At 65.7% G+C, this 14538-nt stretch overlaps 2 protein-coding genes across 5 annotated transcripts in view; one reads left to right on the top strand and one right to left on the bottom strand.

The window, feature by feature from the left end:
* The first annotated feature begins 2580 nt into the window (after nucleotides 1–2580).
* On the top strand, nucleotides 2581–3660 carry Phlda2 (pleckstrin homology like domain family A member 2). The gene is made up of 2 exons (XM_046444882.2): nucleotides 2581–3051; nucleotides 3340–3660. The coding sequence occupies exon 1, from the start codon at nucleotides 2644–2646 to the stop codon at nucleotides 3037–3039; it is 396 nt and encodes a 131-aa protein (XP_046300838.1). The 5' UTR covers nucleotides 2581–2643; the 3' UTR covers nucleotides 3040–3051; nucleotides 3340–3660.
* Nucleotides 3661–5830: 2170 nt separating this feature from the next.
* Slc22a18 (solute carrier family 22 member 18) overlaps nucleotides 5831–14538 on the bottom strand; it is a 24240-nt gene continuing 15532 nt past the window's right edge. For all 4 annotated transcript variants that reach the window (XM_046444881.2, XM_046444880.2, XM_046444879.2 and 1 more), the window contains 6 exons: nucleotides 13047–13165; nucleotides 12220–12327; nucleotides 11156–11256; nucleotides 8493–8594; nucleotides 8090–8210; nucleotides 5831–6050 (listed from right to left, as the gene is read on the bottom strand). In XM_046444881.2, coding sequence (XP_046300837.1) covers nucleotides 5863–6050; nucleotides 8090–8210; nucleotides 8493–8594; nucleotides 11156–11256; nucleotides 12220–12327; nucleotides 13047–13165 — 739 coding nt within the window. In that variant the 3' untranslated portion in view covers nucleotides 5831–5862. The remainder of the gene's footprint in view (nucleotides 6051–8089; nucleotides 8211–8492; nucleotides 8595–11155; nucleotides 11257–12219; nucleotides 12328–13046; nucleotides 13166–14538) is intronic.

Below are 14538 nucleotides of genomic sequence, written 5' to 3'. Positions count from 1 at the left end.
GGTCCTCACTCGGGTTCCTACACGGAGCTTTGCCCCCTCCGCATCCCTATCCCCAAAAGCCTGAGAAACAGGGTCCACAGTCCCCATGCTCCAGAGAGGGCCCTGAGGTGGCCCACCTGGGGCATTGGACGGGGCCTGGTGGCAGTGTGACCGTGCATGCTGCTGCTCCTGTTTGAGCATTTGTAAGGGGGTAACTGCTCCCAGGGTGTCACTGAGGTGGAGGTTGGCAGCAGCTCCCAAGGTCCTAAGCAGAGGGCTTTGGCCAGGCAGGAGCCCAGGTCATCAGCAGTGGGGGTCCTCGGGCTTCTGGGTGGGGCTGTTGACGGTGGGCCCGGCCTCGGCCTGCCCCGAGTCCATCAGGAGCGACACACCGTACCTGGTCTGGCCTGTGCAGAGAGCCCAGGGGCCTGGGCTGGGCTGGCAGGAAGCCCGGAGAGGCCCCCACCAGGCCTCACGCCCTGCCCCACGCTGGTCCCTGTCCAGTGGGGGTGAGGTTCCCTGAGAGTGCAGGGCTCGGGCGAGAGGAGCAGGGGCCCGCAGCAAGCAGGGCGGCTTCTCGCACTGGCCTCCTGGGGCCCCAGCGTCTCCCCAGCCAGGCTTTTTCACCTAGAGGGTAGAACACCCACTTCAGGTGTTCCCTGGCTAGTGGGTGGCGGCTGGGAATAGTGCCCAGCACACTGGTACCACCTGGCCTTTGGGGTCTCCTCAGGACTTCCAGCAGAGTCCTCCAAGCTGTCCTCTCCGTCCCATGGTCCCCTGCCACCTGTTCCCATGTGTGCCATGCCCCTGCTGGCACCTGCAGTGAAGTGGGTCTCCCCTCCCCTCTCCTCTGGGGTCCCAGCACCAGCCAGGCCCGTAGGTGCTCAAGCAATGCCAGGTGCCTGGGAGGCCCAGGGCCGAGGCTCCACTGGCTGGTTCTGGGAGGGGGAGGTGAGCTGGGGGGCTCTGTTGGGTCTGGGGGTTCCAGGCAGGGCACTGGGCACCTGTGGGCTTGTAGTGACTCTGCCTCTCGTCCCTTCCCCTACCTCCCACTTCCCAGAGGAGACTCTTGCCCAGCCTGTCTGCTCGCAGCCCACGACCTGCACAGGACAGAGCAGGACAGTGACCAGGCTGCTGGGGGAGGGCCCAGGGAGAGTCCACAGCCTCCTGAGGTCTCCCCTAGCATGATCCTGTGTTACCCCCGCCCACCTGCGGCTGACCAGTCAGCCGGGATGCCTGCAGGGATGGGGAGCTCACTCCCTATTAATGGAGGGTCCTGCGGGGGAATCTCTCCTCACTCACCCCTCTGGCCTGCTCACCCCACAGGTCACAGGCAGGACCAGATGCCTGGCCACGAGTCCTTATGCTGGTGTTCTCCACAGGCCAGAATCCTGGGCGCCCCACTCTGGGTCCACCCCCCTGGCCCTCCCACACCCACCCCACCTGGCCATGCTCCTAGCCCTCTGTGCCTGCCCAGCTCCTTTAACTCCTCAAAGTGACCCTGAGGGCCCGATCCTGGACTGTGCTCTGGGAGGTTAAGGGGCTTGTCCAGGACACGCAGGGTGGGGCAGGGTGGGTCCAGGAACTCGGTTGTGTGCTCTGTTATCACTTCTGAACTTTGTAGTGTCCTGAACCCAGGGCCGGCCTTTCACTTTTGCCAGTCTTGCAGAGGAGGAAGCTGGGGAGGCTGTTCCCAGCCTCAGTGTGGGACTTCCGGGCAGCACCCCTGCCAGGACTGCCCCTGGTGGGGGCCCTGGAACAGCCTGGCACCCCCACCCCCACCCCTGGGAACCGGGAGCTGGCCTTGGCTTCCTGCTCCTATTAAGCCCTTTAAAGGAAGACGATAAATGACAGCCTGGCTGCCCGGCTGGGAGGCGATGACGCAGCCGCCGCCGTGGCCCCTGGCGGTCAGGCTGGTCCCGTGGGCATATCCCTGCTGGCCGCCACCCCCTATACCCCCCTGGCCTCTCTCCGGTCTGGGCTGCATCATCCCTGCCAGAGTCCTCTCCCAGCTGGGGACACACACGGGCCCACGGAGGAGGGTAAATGCCTTCCTCCTGCCGGTTGCTGAACCCTTCCCATGTGCTGCCTGAGCTAATAACGGTCACTGTCCCCATTTGACAGAAGGGAAACAGGCTCAGGGGGAAGTCCAAGCGCAGTCCCTGGGTGCCAAGATGGTCAATAAGGCCTGCTGGGGCAGGGCCATTTTTGGAGAGCGTCTGGGGTGACCCCGAAAGCGACCTCGAGAGGCGCCGCGACCCAGAGCTCTGGAACGGCAGGGCCAGATCTCGGGTCGCCTGGGCGAACGGGTCCCAGGCCTACTGTCCCCCTTCCCGGACCAGTCCAGGGCCCGCGGGCGCTTCCCGGCGGTGAGTCACCGCGGGCACGGCCGGCTGCAGCGCATTCCTCCGCGGGGCCGGCGCCCGGGTGGGGTGGAGATCGCGAGTCACCCTACCGGGCCGGGCAGCTGGGACGTCAGGAGCAGGAGAGGCTGGGGCAGGGACGCGGAGGCCAGCCCCGGAAGGCCGGCGGGGTGGGCCCAGGGCGTGGCCTGCGGGGGCGTGACGCGGGGCGGGGCCGGCCGCGGGGCGGGGCCTACATAAGCGCCGCGCCGGGCCGCGAGGCGCACAGCCGGCGCCGCCACCGCCCGAGCGCTCGCCCGACATGAAGACCCCCGGCGAGGTGCTGCGCGAGGGCGAGCTGGAGAAGCGCAGCGACAGCCTGTTCCAGCTGTGGAAGAAGAAGCGCGGCGTGCTCACCCCCGACCGCCTGCGCCTCTTCCCCGCCGGGCCCGGCGCGCGCCCCAAGGAGCTGCGCTTCCACTCCATCCTCAAGGTGGACTGCGTGGAGCGCACGGGCAAGTACGTCTACTTCACCATCGTCACCACCGACCGCAAGGAGATCGACTTCCGCTGCGCCGGCGAGAGCTGCTGGAACGCGGCCATCACTCTGGCGCTTATCGACTTCCAGAACCGCCGCGCCCTGGAGGACTTCCGCAGCCGCCAGGAGCGCGCCGCGCCCGCCGCGCAGCCCGAGCCCGGCTCGGCCCGTGCGCCCTGAGCCCGCGCCGCGGTGAGTGTCGCCCGCGCGTCCCGGGCGGCGTCGGGCCGGGGTCTCCGGGGAGCCCTCGGGGTGGGGGCCCTGACCCTCAGCCGGAGACCCGCGCCCTTGGGAAAACTCCAACTTCCGATTCCGGAGGGAGGTTTTGCTACCTCGGGGACCTGGCACCGCACAACCACGGCGTCTCGGGTGCGCGGCAGGAGCCGTCCCTTGCCCCACTCGCGTCAGGATCTCGGGGACCCACAAGCTGCCCCCCGACTCGCTCTGGCACGCCTGCCTGACCCAGCCCTCTCCCCACAGAGCCACACCGGACCAGTCTGGCCGAACCGGCCGCATGGCCGTGTTGGGCAGGAGCCCAAGGGGTGCCCGGGACGGCGGGAGCTCGGGCGGGCGGTACACCCGCTGACCACGCGAGGACAAGGCGCCGCTTTCCTGCCCCATAGAGGAGGACGTTCCCGTGCGTGCGGAACCTCGCCCCGCTGCGCGGGCGCATTAACTTATTGGACTATCTATGTATTTATTTTGATGTTATTTGTTGTCAAACGTTCTGTCTTTAATATTTTGTTTTTGCAACCAAGTGCCCATTCCAAATAAATGACATGACTTATTCTTTTTCTACCAGCCAGTCGTGGGCAGGTTCCTGCTGGGAGGGTGGAGGGAAGGGCTGCAGTCCCGGCCCTGGCCAGCCAGAAGACAGGAAAGTAGCTTTGAATGAACATTGTCATTGCTGGGTGGGGTCCAAAGCCTCCCCAGAGGCCAGGAAATGCCTTGGGTGTGGCCCTGGCTACCCTCTACTCCTGGGTGTGGTGTGAGGACAAGACTGGTGGCTATGCCTGCCGTGGGAGTCCACTCACTGCCTGTCCCCAAAGCCAGTGCACCTCCCCCAGACCTGAGCTGCTGCTGTACAGGGAGGGGCGGCTGTCCTCAACTGCCTCCTCTTGCCCACACACCACCTGTCCAGTGGCCAGCCAACAGGAAGGCCTTCTGGCTGCCTGCCCCAATGCACTCCCCTTGACCCCACCCTGGGCCCGACCATGATGGCTCTAGAGTCCAGCTGCCAGTCCTCCTGGCCAGTGCCTGAGACATGGGGCCAGCAGGTGGGGATCGTGTTCCCAGGCCGTCTCCAAGGTGGGGCAGGCTGGCCCAGGACTGACTTGGGTGGGAGCCCTGAGAGCCCACTCCCAGGGATACCTGTCGGGCTGTAACTCCTCCCTCTGCACCTGGCTGTGTCCTCTATGAAATAAACGCAGAGAATCGGTGCCACCTGGCCCCTGGCCGGCAGGGCACAGGAAGTGGGTCACCTCCCCGTAAGATCGAGGGGTAGAGGAAGAGGGAAGAGACGCCAGCTGTTCCCAGGCTGGGGGGCTGCCTGGTGAAGGGCAGGGTGAGGGAGTGGAGGACCAGAACTGAGCCCTAATGCCTGCCGCTGACCCTCCATGTGGGGAGGGTCTCAGGCTTCTCAGGGGGCCAGAACTAGGGAGGGGCTGTCCGTTTGCTGAGTGGCCTGCAAGAGTCTTGGGTGCTGGCTCCAGAGAGGAAATTATTGTTCCTTGTGAGGAATTTTCTCCTGAGTATGTCTTCGGGAGGAGTTCCAAAGGGCTAACAAGAGCACAGGGACCTCACAATGACTGTGTCCCAGCCCCCCAAGATGTCTCCCACACAGCCTCACCTGGAGGAGTGACCAAGCTCAGGAGGTGAGCCCTGTGCGGGGCAGGGTTCAGGCAGGCACGGGGTCCAGCTGGGAGTGGGTGATCTGAGGTGTCTCCCTGAGGGCGCTCCCAGTGTGGGGACTTTGGAATTCTGAGGTTCGGGTTTTCAGGTTTTAATGGCTTCCTGTGTGGTCTCAGTAGCATCTCAGTCTCCTGTCCTGGTGGTGGTCTTCAAATTGGTCAACTGGTCTCCACAGCAGCGCTGGCCTCCCCACACCAATGTCTGTTATCCCAGGAGGTGTGGGGCAGGTGGTGAGAGTGGGGGTGCCGTTCCCTTGGTCTCTCCCTCCTGGCCTAGGGCAAGTGGCCAGGAATGCCCCCCAGTGGGGGTCTTGGGGAGATGGGCTAGCCCAGCGTCTGTGGTGCAGTTCCGGAGCTGGGGGAATTGGGAGACCACTGGGGGCTCCCTAACACACATCCTTTCCAAGACTTGTTTCCTTGATCTTTTCTTTTGTTTTTTTTTAAATTTTTTTGCCTACTATATGTACTCAAATACCCCCAAGTACCCCTGTTCTGCAGGTTGGATGCAGTTACTTCTGTCCAAGTGCACTGCTCTGGAAAATTAGGTGTGTGGGTTTTTTGTTTTTTTGGTACAACGGATGGAACCTGTGGGTGCTTTAACCCTGAGCTGCATCTCCATTTTTATTTTTGAGACAGCGTCTCAGTAAGTTGCTTAGGGCCTCACTAAGTTGCTGAGGCTGGCCTCGACCTTGTGATCCTCCTGCTTCAGCCTCCCAAGCCACCTGGACAGATGTGCATCTCTGTGCCTGGCATTCTTCCCTCTAAGCCCACTCACTTGAGCTCCTGGTGCTACACTGCAGGCCGGGTGGGCAGAGAGCTCCCTGCCTCTGGGAAATGAGAGCCGGCTGAGCGGCAGCAGGGCATTCCCCACCGGCTGCGCTGGTGGACTCCATGGCTGGACGAATGCCCTGGGAGGAACTGGGGTTATCCTGTGCCTGGAACTCGGGGGTCAGCTGCAGGCCCCTCCCCTGGGCAGCATTTCGGCCTCTGAAGCCCCCTTGCTCGCCCCCCCACTTCCGCTGACAGACGCAGGCGGGAGCCCACAGGAATCAGGCCATAAGGAGGTCCCAGGAAAGTTTATTGCTGGGGCTGGTCACCAGGCTTTGTCCCTTTTGTGTGTCATGGGCTTCCTCCAGAGGACCAGGAGGAGGAAGAAGTTGACAGCAAACTGCACATGGCCAAAGATGGGGACTCCAAAGCTGCGGTACAGGAGGCCACCCAGAGTGGGCCCCAGGGTGCGGGTCAGTGGCTGCACAGAGGCACAGAGGCCCAGCATGGTCCCTGGGGAAAGAGGAGACAGCCGTCACGCCCTGAGCAGGTCCCTGGACAGGCACATCACTGCCTGGGCTCAGCCCACTCCTGTCCCCAGACACTCCTAGCTCCAGGCCCAGCCAGTCTCCACGCAGCACCGGAGGCCTGGGCTACCCCATATCACCCGCCCTGCGCCCCCACCCGGGGCCTCCACCTGCTCCTCACCTCCACCCACGGGCCTGTGGACCCCAGGGGCCTCACAGGTGCCTCCCCAGATATGGGGCTGAGTCTTCTCTACTCGAGAAAGTTCCCTGGTGCGGGAGGAGCTGAGGATGGGCCCCAGGTCAGGTGCAGGCTCCACCCCCCAGGCCTGCCCAGGGGGACGGCACCTGCACCTGGCCAGCCCCGCCCAGAACATCCGGGAGCTCTCTCAGCGCTCCTTCCCAGGGCCTGGGCTGCCGGGCCAGGCCCACTGGTGGCTGGAGTGGGCTGAGTGGGCTGGCCAGGCAGGGTCTTCTAAGACACCATGGGGCTCGGGGCAGGGTTCTGGGTGGGCACAACACCCCAGTGCCATCCCACAGCCCCTCCTGACCTGCCTCTTCTCCCACTGTCCGCCCCCAGGAATCTCCTAGACACCCTGTGGACTCCCCTTGGGGCAGGGGAGGGACTTCAGGGAGTACAGCAGGACCCAGGGACAATGAGCACCCTTCTGGCTCCCCGCTGCCCGAGCCCCCACCTGAGCAGCCAGCTCTTTCACCTGTTGCCAGGTCTCCACGCCCTCTGGGCGCTGTCCCAGGGTGGACATGCCTAGGATGGCTGCTGTCCACCCTCCGACAGCATTCGGCCCCCGAAACTCCCCTCCCAGGCCTGCAGGGTCCCGGGTCCCAGTCCCAGGGGTGGTACGTCCGCTCCCCACTGCCCAGAGGGGCTCTGGCCCTGGGCTTCTGAACCCAGGCCCCTTGGAGTTCAGCGGGGATAAGGGCCTGTGGAGGCCCCTCCCTCGCCCTGGGCCTGGCGTGGGGAAATGTCAGAGTGCCCTCTCCCACTGCCCACGACGCCCAGACACCAGGGCGATTACCGCCTCCCTGCGGCTACGTTCCCAGGCTGCTGCTGGGCCTGGTCCTACTCCTTCCAAGCCAAAGGGTGGTGTTGCTGGCATGACGTGGCCCTGGTGGCCTGGCCTGCTCCTCCCTTCCAGGCCCTGCCCTCCTCTCTGCAGGCCTTAGTCACCTTCTCCTTTGTGCCTCTCCAATGGCCGCCTCCTCCAGGAAGCCCTCCTGGTCCCGCTGTTTGGAGACCGGCTCTCCTAGCACCATGGCTTCACAGGCCTGGAAGGGCTTGGAGGCCCAGGAGGCCAGGAGGCCAGCAGAAGAGGGCTACCCCTGTCTTCCCTTCTTGGGCAGTTGGTCAGCTGAAGGCCGGTCCAGCCCTCAAGCTTTCTGGCCCTGCGACCGGGAATGCCTGGAAGGAGCCCAAGCCTAGCACAGCCAGCTCACAGGAGCACCCTGAACCAGCCAGCGTGTGCCAGCTCAGGGCAGGGCCAAGCCTGGCACAGGACTCCTGGCCTCCAGAAGGACAGCTGGGTCCAGACGGGCCTGGGAGAGTCCTGGGTTCACTAGCTGTGCCCACTCAGGAAGCCTGGAGGAGCCCTGGCCTGTCCAGGGAGGGCGGCCAGGCCCTCCTGTGCTCTGCTCCCCTGCCCCCCCCCCCATTTCCGTCCCCAGGCGGGCCTCCTGACTGGCTGGCAGGGCCTTTGGGTCCACACCTCCGCACACGCCCTGCCTGGAGTGCAGCCACCCGCCTCCTTCAGTGTGATCCTGCCGTGTCTGAGCCGGGCTGAGCCAAGCCGTCCCCCACGCCCCCAGCTGGGCCCGGGCTGGTCAGCAGGGCCCGGTGCAGGGCTGGGTGTGGGCAAGATTCTCACCTGATCCCTCTTGCTGCCACCCCCTCAGGTCCCAGGCTGCCTGGTCCGCTGCCCACCCACTAGGCAGCTCAGCAGTCTCCCAGGGAGGAGGGCCTGCCCGCCCTTCCCCAGCTGGCCCCCCGCACCCCTTCCCATGCAGCATCACCTGTGTCTGAGGCCGAGACAGCCTTGGTCAGCATGCTGTCGGTGACCACGTTGAGGGTGCAGAGGCTGAAGACCAGGCCAGGCACCAGGAAGCAGAAGTGGAGGACAGTGGACATCAGCGCCTAGCAGGGGCAATGGTCAGGGTCACACTGAGCAGGGGCTGCACAGGGCAGGTGGGCCCTCGCTGAGGACGCACCTGCTCCTCTCTCTCCGCCCTGACTGCTGCCCCCTAGAGCTGGGCTGGGGAAGAGGGGGCCAGAGGGCCGGCGTGACGTGGCTGGAGGTAGACCCTGGGGCTCGGGCACAGACAGGGCACCAGGAGTGGCCTTGCCCAGGTGCAGAGGGGCAGAGAATTGGCCTGGGACCCCCTATTTTGTGGGGAGATCCAAAGTGGGCACTCTTACCATGGCCAGTCCCACCACCATGAAGACCAGCACGCTGGCCCGGAGCAGGGCTTCCTCGGAGAAGTGACTGCTTAGCCGCCCGATGACCAGGCCCTGGACCACCTAGGCAGGGTGGGGGTAGAGGCGGACATGGGAGAGGGCCAGAGGATCTGGACTGTGGCCTAAGTCTCGCGTCAGGGCCCCCCAGGCTGGCTGGGCACCATTCTCAGAAATGGCCCCTCACCATCTGAAGGGGAGATGGGCTCCTGCTGGGATGGAAGGAAAGCTTGCCCCAGGGAGGGACACCAGGGACACCAGGGCAGCCTGCAGGCCACTCCCAGCCAGGGCGCGGCTGCCTATCTGGCCACCTCGCTCCCTCACCTGCAGGAAGTGCCGGGCGAGGCCGGGAGGGGAGGGAGGCGGCAGGCATGGGGCTGCAGGGGCAGCGGGGGCCAGGAGGGCCTGGGCGGTGGGGCCGGCCCAGCCTGGGGAGCCCGCCCTCTGCCTGGCAGGGCTCACTGCTTCCGGCGGAGCTGCCCATGTCCCTCAATCTACTTTCAGCCTTAGGTTCCCTTAGTTTTCACAGGAAGACCTACTGGGCGTGCGTCAGTCAGACCTCAGCACCAGGCGCGGCCCACCAGGTAGAGGCCTCTCCCGGCAGCACCCAGACCCACCCAAACCCTCAGCAAGCCCAAGGGCCCATCTCCACGGCCTCCGAAGGACCTTCAGAGTGTCACCAGAGCTGGACTCCCTTTTCCTCACCCTCCCAGCTGCTAGCTGACCCATCCGCCTGTCCACATGACCCCAGATGGTCGCCTGACCCCAACGCATCTCTGCTGGGGTGCTCACCCTCCTCCACACAGTGGCCGAAGCAGAGGAGTCCCTCCTGCACGCGGACTGGCACATCACGCTCCGCCGTGAGCGTCCTCTCTGGCTGGCTCCCTAGGCCTTGCTCTACAGACACCCACATGTCCTGAGGCCCCTCACTTTTTGGGGTGCTCCCACACAGCCCCCCCCACCGCCTCCCTAGAGCAGCGCCACTTCCGATGCCCTCTCCTCTCTGTACCCACGACCTGGGGTATCACCCAGTGGGGTGGGGGCGCCTCGCTCCCCATCACTGACAGTCCCACCTGGTACCCCAGTTGCTCTGTGCATCCTCTCCCGGCCCTCTCCAAATGACTAGTGCCTGGGGGCAGCTGTGGGTCAGGGGGAGGTGGCCGGGCCACAGGGAGGTCTCTCTCCAAGGGTCTTTAAGGGATGGAGGTCTGCAAGCTAGTCAGGGTCACGACCCACGCCTCGTCTCAGGGTGTGTGGGTGCCACTCCTCCAGTGCCCAGCCCAGCCCCCCCACACTGGAAGCAGCACCCACTGGGACGCTGGGCCTCCTCTGGGCCGCAGCTTAGGGTGGACGTGATCTGCAGGGAGCCACAGGCAGAGGACCAGCTGTTGGAGCTCAGGGGCTCTGGATGCCCACCTACCCTGATGGGGTCAGGGAACGCCTCAAGAAGGTGGCAGACACCAGGCCCAGGCCTCAGCACCCAGCCAGGGCCGGGGGCCTGCATGCCTGCCTCAGGCCTGGCTCCTGCCCCACCCAGGCCACCGTCCTCCCTCTGAACTCACTGCAGCCCTGCTCGGCCCCTGCCCCAGCGCTGGCCACAGCTGCCAGTGTCTGTCCCCAGGGAGGCTGCCCCAGGCAGGAGGGAAGGTCCCTCAGGGCAAGGCTCCTGGGGCGACCTCCTGAGGCTGGGCTTCCACCAGAGCGGCCCTCCTGGCGGCCCCAGAGCAGGGGCCTTCCTCGCCCACAGCAGGGCCAGCCCCTCCCGAGAGAGGCTAATTTAGTACCAGGGCTAGGCCAGCCTGGGCCTGGAGGCAGAGCAGGTGGCTCGGAGGTGCCAGGAATGCCACAGGCTTCCGGAGAGGCCGAGCGCCCCCTCCCACTCCAGTCCCAGAATAGCCCCTCCCTGGGCCTGCTGTCAGGAGGCCGTCCCTGGCCCTGGCCGGGAGGGTGTGGGGCCTGTCACCACCTGTGTCCACTCCCCAGGGTCCGGTTAGATGCCCAGGAGGTTCTGGGGTTGGGGGAGCTGGGCTTGGGTAGGGATGGCCATGGGCTGACAGATGCCTGTTCCCCACCTCAAGCTGCTCTAGGGGCACCTCATGACCCTCGTGCTGCAGCGGAGTGGCATCCTGCAAGGACAGCCCAGCAGCCGGGTGAGTCCCGGGCTCTTGTGGCCATGGGGGCTTTCCGCCTCAGTCCATGCATGTGCTCAGACCCTGCGGGGTGGGCACCATGGTCAGCCTCACTTACCCATCAGGAGCAGCTGGGGGCCAGAGGGCAGGACGCAGCCCAGCCAGAGCCCACCACCTCCCACCACGACCACCTCCGGGAGCTGCAGTCCCTCCCCGCCCTGTCTGCTGCCCACTCAGTGGCCCATGGACCCCGACACGCTGCAAGACAGGAGCACATGTCCCTGCTTCCCCTCTTGTCAGGACCCAGGTGGTGGCTGGGTGGGCAGGCCGTGGGCACACAGGGCTGACCCTGCGGGGCCTGAGTGCAGCCCAGCCTCGGAGCAGGGGGAGGGGGCAGCGGCGGGGGCAGAGCTTTGAGGGAGGGGAGGAGCAGACGCGCTCAGAGCAGGAGGCGGCCCCTCCTGAGGCACCCAACACTGTGCACGGGCCCCCACTTACCATCTGCAGGACCCCGAAGAAGGACATGAGGTAGCCAGCCTGGGAAGGCCCCAGCTGGAAGAAGTCCATGGAGATGATGGAGAACATGATCATGAAGAGACCTGGCGGAGCGGGTGGACAGGGCCCTGCTGATGTCCAGGCTGCTCCCCCAGGTAAGCCCCACCAGGTGAGGCCCACAGCCTTGCCACCGCGTCCACTTCCCCTCTGACTCCCGGGGAGGGCGCCTGCCTGGCCAGGTGGGGACCCGTGACACCAGCTGGACCCAAGGCCCTTTCTGGGATCCCACTGCCCAGCTGCAGTCTGAGTGGGGAGGTTCTAGACGGGCAGAGCCAGGGCGGCCATGTGGAGCATCTGGCCCCGAGCCTCACTGTGACTCCAGCCCTAGCCCTCAAAGGCCTTCACGGAAGCTGCGGCTTGGGCTCCAGGCATGGCCCCTGGGTGGGTGGGGCAGGCCCTGGGCGGTCAGCAGGGCCCCCAGCCAGGGGCAGGGACACGAGCCCTGGGCTCCTGCTTAGGAGAGGCCCACCTTCAGCCGTGACTGTCCCTGCAGCTGGTGTCACTCAGAAACCCCACGTTAGAACTGGGCAGAGTGTCTGAGTGACAGGATCCCCACTGGACACGACCATGGCTGGGTAAACTGTGACCAGTGCTGCCCTACGGGCCCTGCAGTGGTCGTGGGCTGCATGTCATTTCCCAGGTGACTGGGACACGGAGTCCCTGGAACACCTGCTCACTCCAGACGTACAGAAAACCCTGGTGCAGTACGGCCGGAGAGTGCGAGGTGGGGCCTGTGGGCCTCGCGCCGCCCCGGGTGACCCCTCCTTGGTTCCTCCAGGGCTGGGGTCTGCAGGGGGCAGGGAAGTGAGGGAGACACCTGTTTTGCCGTCTTCTCCTGAGCGGGACACCTGCGTGAGCCTTGTGGTCTCCAGGGAAGGTGAGACTGACCAGGACTACCTGGAGCATGGGGGAGGGGCCGCCCCTCGACCGTGGGCTTCCTTTCCCAGAGCCGGGACTTGGCCCCACCAGGCCCTGGGCAGCCCTGGGGAGGGGAGGTCTGGACTGACCTGAGGGGAAGCCAGAGACCACCTTGATGAGGAAGACTGGCAAGACGCCGGGCAGCAGGAGCAGGCGGCTGATGGCCTTCAGGTCGAACACACTGGCCTTGGGTCCACCTGTCCAGGCACACTGGTCAGAGGCTGGAGGCCCTTGGCCTGGCTGCAGGGCAGGGCTTCAGGGCTCCCTCCCCAGGCCCAGGCAGGAATGGGAGTTGACTGCAGGCTCGGTCCCCCTCACAGTGCTGGTGGGCACCGTGCAGTCAGCACCCCGACAGGGCCATGGATTCTGGGAGGTGCTCAGGTAACTGGGCCTGGGCCTGGACAGGAGCAGGGGCGACCCTCAGTTCCCAGCCCAGGTGACCCAGGGCTGGCGACGGCCAGTAGGGCATGCCCGACCCCCTGGACGTTTCCGAGCAGTGTCTGGGCCTCCCAGCTGCTCTTGGCTGCTCCCTGCCTCTGGCCCCCACCCCAGGCCCTGCCCTGGCCCCTCTCTGGCCATCTGTCATGGCCCCCTATCCCAGGTGGTCTCTCCATCTGACCTCTTAGTCACTGGGCAGAGGCACGGGGTCTTGCCACATGCCAGGCATAAGTAGGGCCTAATGGGGGCCACCCTCGAGGGGTCCCCTCTGAGGAGCTCACCTGGCCTGCACTCTGCCCCTCCTGCTGCCCTCAGATGTGCATGGAGCCCCGGACCAGCGCCCTTACACTGCCCGGGACACTCGGACCCCAGGGACCTTGCAGCCTGCCAGCCCCGCTCCATGTCACTCCCGGTTTTACCCAGGTCTCTCTGTGTCCCCTCTAAGGCCTCCTGGGCAGGTGGACTTGGTGGGGCTTACCCGGGGGAGGAGCCTGGACATCAACAGTGGCCCCTTTGGTGCTGGCTGGGATGCAGGTGACACTGATGATGGCTCCCAGGAGGTTGGCCACAAGTGCCACGATCGCTGGACAGTGGACCCTGGTGGGTGTTGCAGGGTGTGTGGGTCCCAGGGCCCGGGCCCTGTCCTGCAGCTACGCTGAGGCCTGAGCTGCAGGAGGCCACGCCATGCCAGCACCCTTCCCTGTAGCCCCAGAGGAAGGCACCAGGACCCCAGGGCACCTTTACGAGGTGACAGACAGCGGGTGAGTGCCAGCCACCCCTGACCTTTGCCACGGCACACAGGCCTGGCAGCCTCTGTGGGTGGGTGGGTGGGTGGCAGAGCCAGAAGGCGAGCCCAGAGCGGGGAGCAGGACAGGCCCCAGAGGTCAGGCCTGGGGTGTGTGTGTCCCCGGAGAACCCTTCAGCGACCTGGGGCCTGGCACTGTGTCACAGGACGGCTGCACTGCCCTCGGCATGGAGGACAGCGGACACCTAGAGGTCCTCAGGAAACGCCTCCCCTCCCCACTGCCTAGAGGCTGGGGCATGCTGGGTCTGGGAGGGCTTCGGCCGGGCGCCCCAGAGGCCCTGACTTGCCCACTGCCCTCCGACCCCACCACGTCCTGCAAGGCCCAGGCGCACCCACTCCTCTGAAGCAGGACTCCTCACTGAGCCAGGCTGCGGCCTCCAGACTGGGACACCTTTCCCTTGCGGTGTAGCAAACCCCTGTCCATCCCAGTGAGGCCCAGGCCCTTCTCCCCAGCTGAACCCAGTCTGTAGGGCCCTGGTCTCAGAACTCGCTTCACCAGATGGTCAGAACCTGGCCCCTGCGGGCCTGTGGGCCTAGGCTGAACCCGGTGCAGACCCAAGCAAGTGTGAGAGCCATTCACATGGGCAAAGTCCCGCCTTAGCCCTCATCAGTGCCCCCACATCTGCCCTGGTCAAGGCCTCAGGGTGCAGACACAAGGGGAGGTCAGGGTCCTGGGAGAGCCCGAGTCCCCAGACAGGGACACGCGAGCTGCCTGGGTTCCTCCCAGGTCAGACCCCCTGTCCTTCCCCAGGGTCACAGGTGTCTGTACACACGCACGTGCACACACAGGCACACCTGCGTCCGAGCTCTGGCCGAAACCCAGGGGCAGGAAAGGACGGGGCTGCCAGCGAGGCCACAGAGCAGAGCCAGGCCTCTGCCAGTCCTGTTCCCTGGCTGGGAGCGTCAGCTCCCACCGTCCTCAGCAGGGCTCCCCCACCATCCAGGGCCCCAGGCTCACTGCCCAGGAAGCTGGGCGTGCGGGCTGCCAGGGTTCCACACAGATGGGCCTTTCATCGACCAGCAGGCAGGGAGGTCAGAGGGCAATGGACCCCAGAGCAGGGCCTCTCCGGGCCCTGGAGACCGGCAGGAAGTGATGTGTGCGTAGAGAGGGACCCCCACCAGGGCTGCCCGGAGAGGAGCCTCTCTTCTGGGCTCTGTTCTCTGA

Source organism: Marmota monax, unplaced genomic scaffold, assembly GCF_021218885.2.
Source record: "Marmota monax isolate L192 unplaced genomic scaffold, Marmota_monax_Labrador192_F-V1.1 WCK01_AAM20220418_F8-fsc00038, whole genome shotgun sequence".
In the NCBI taxonomy this organism is placed as follows: Eukaryota; Metazoa; Chordata; class Mammalia; order Rodentia; family Sciuridae; genus Marmota; species Marmota monax.
The sequence above is the reverse complement of the archived record's forward strand: the minus strand, read 5'-3'. Positions and strand labels throughout refer to the sequence as shown.

Excerpts from the sequence above, each read along its gene's own strand:
- Phlda2 (XM_046444882.2), top strand. The coding sequence starts at position 2,644 with ATGAAGACCCCCGGCGAGGTGCTGCGCGAGGGCGAGCTGGAGAAGCGC.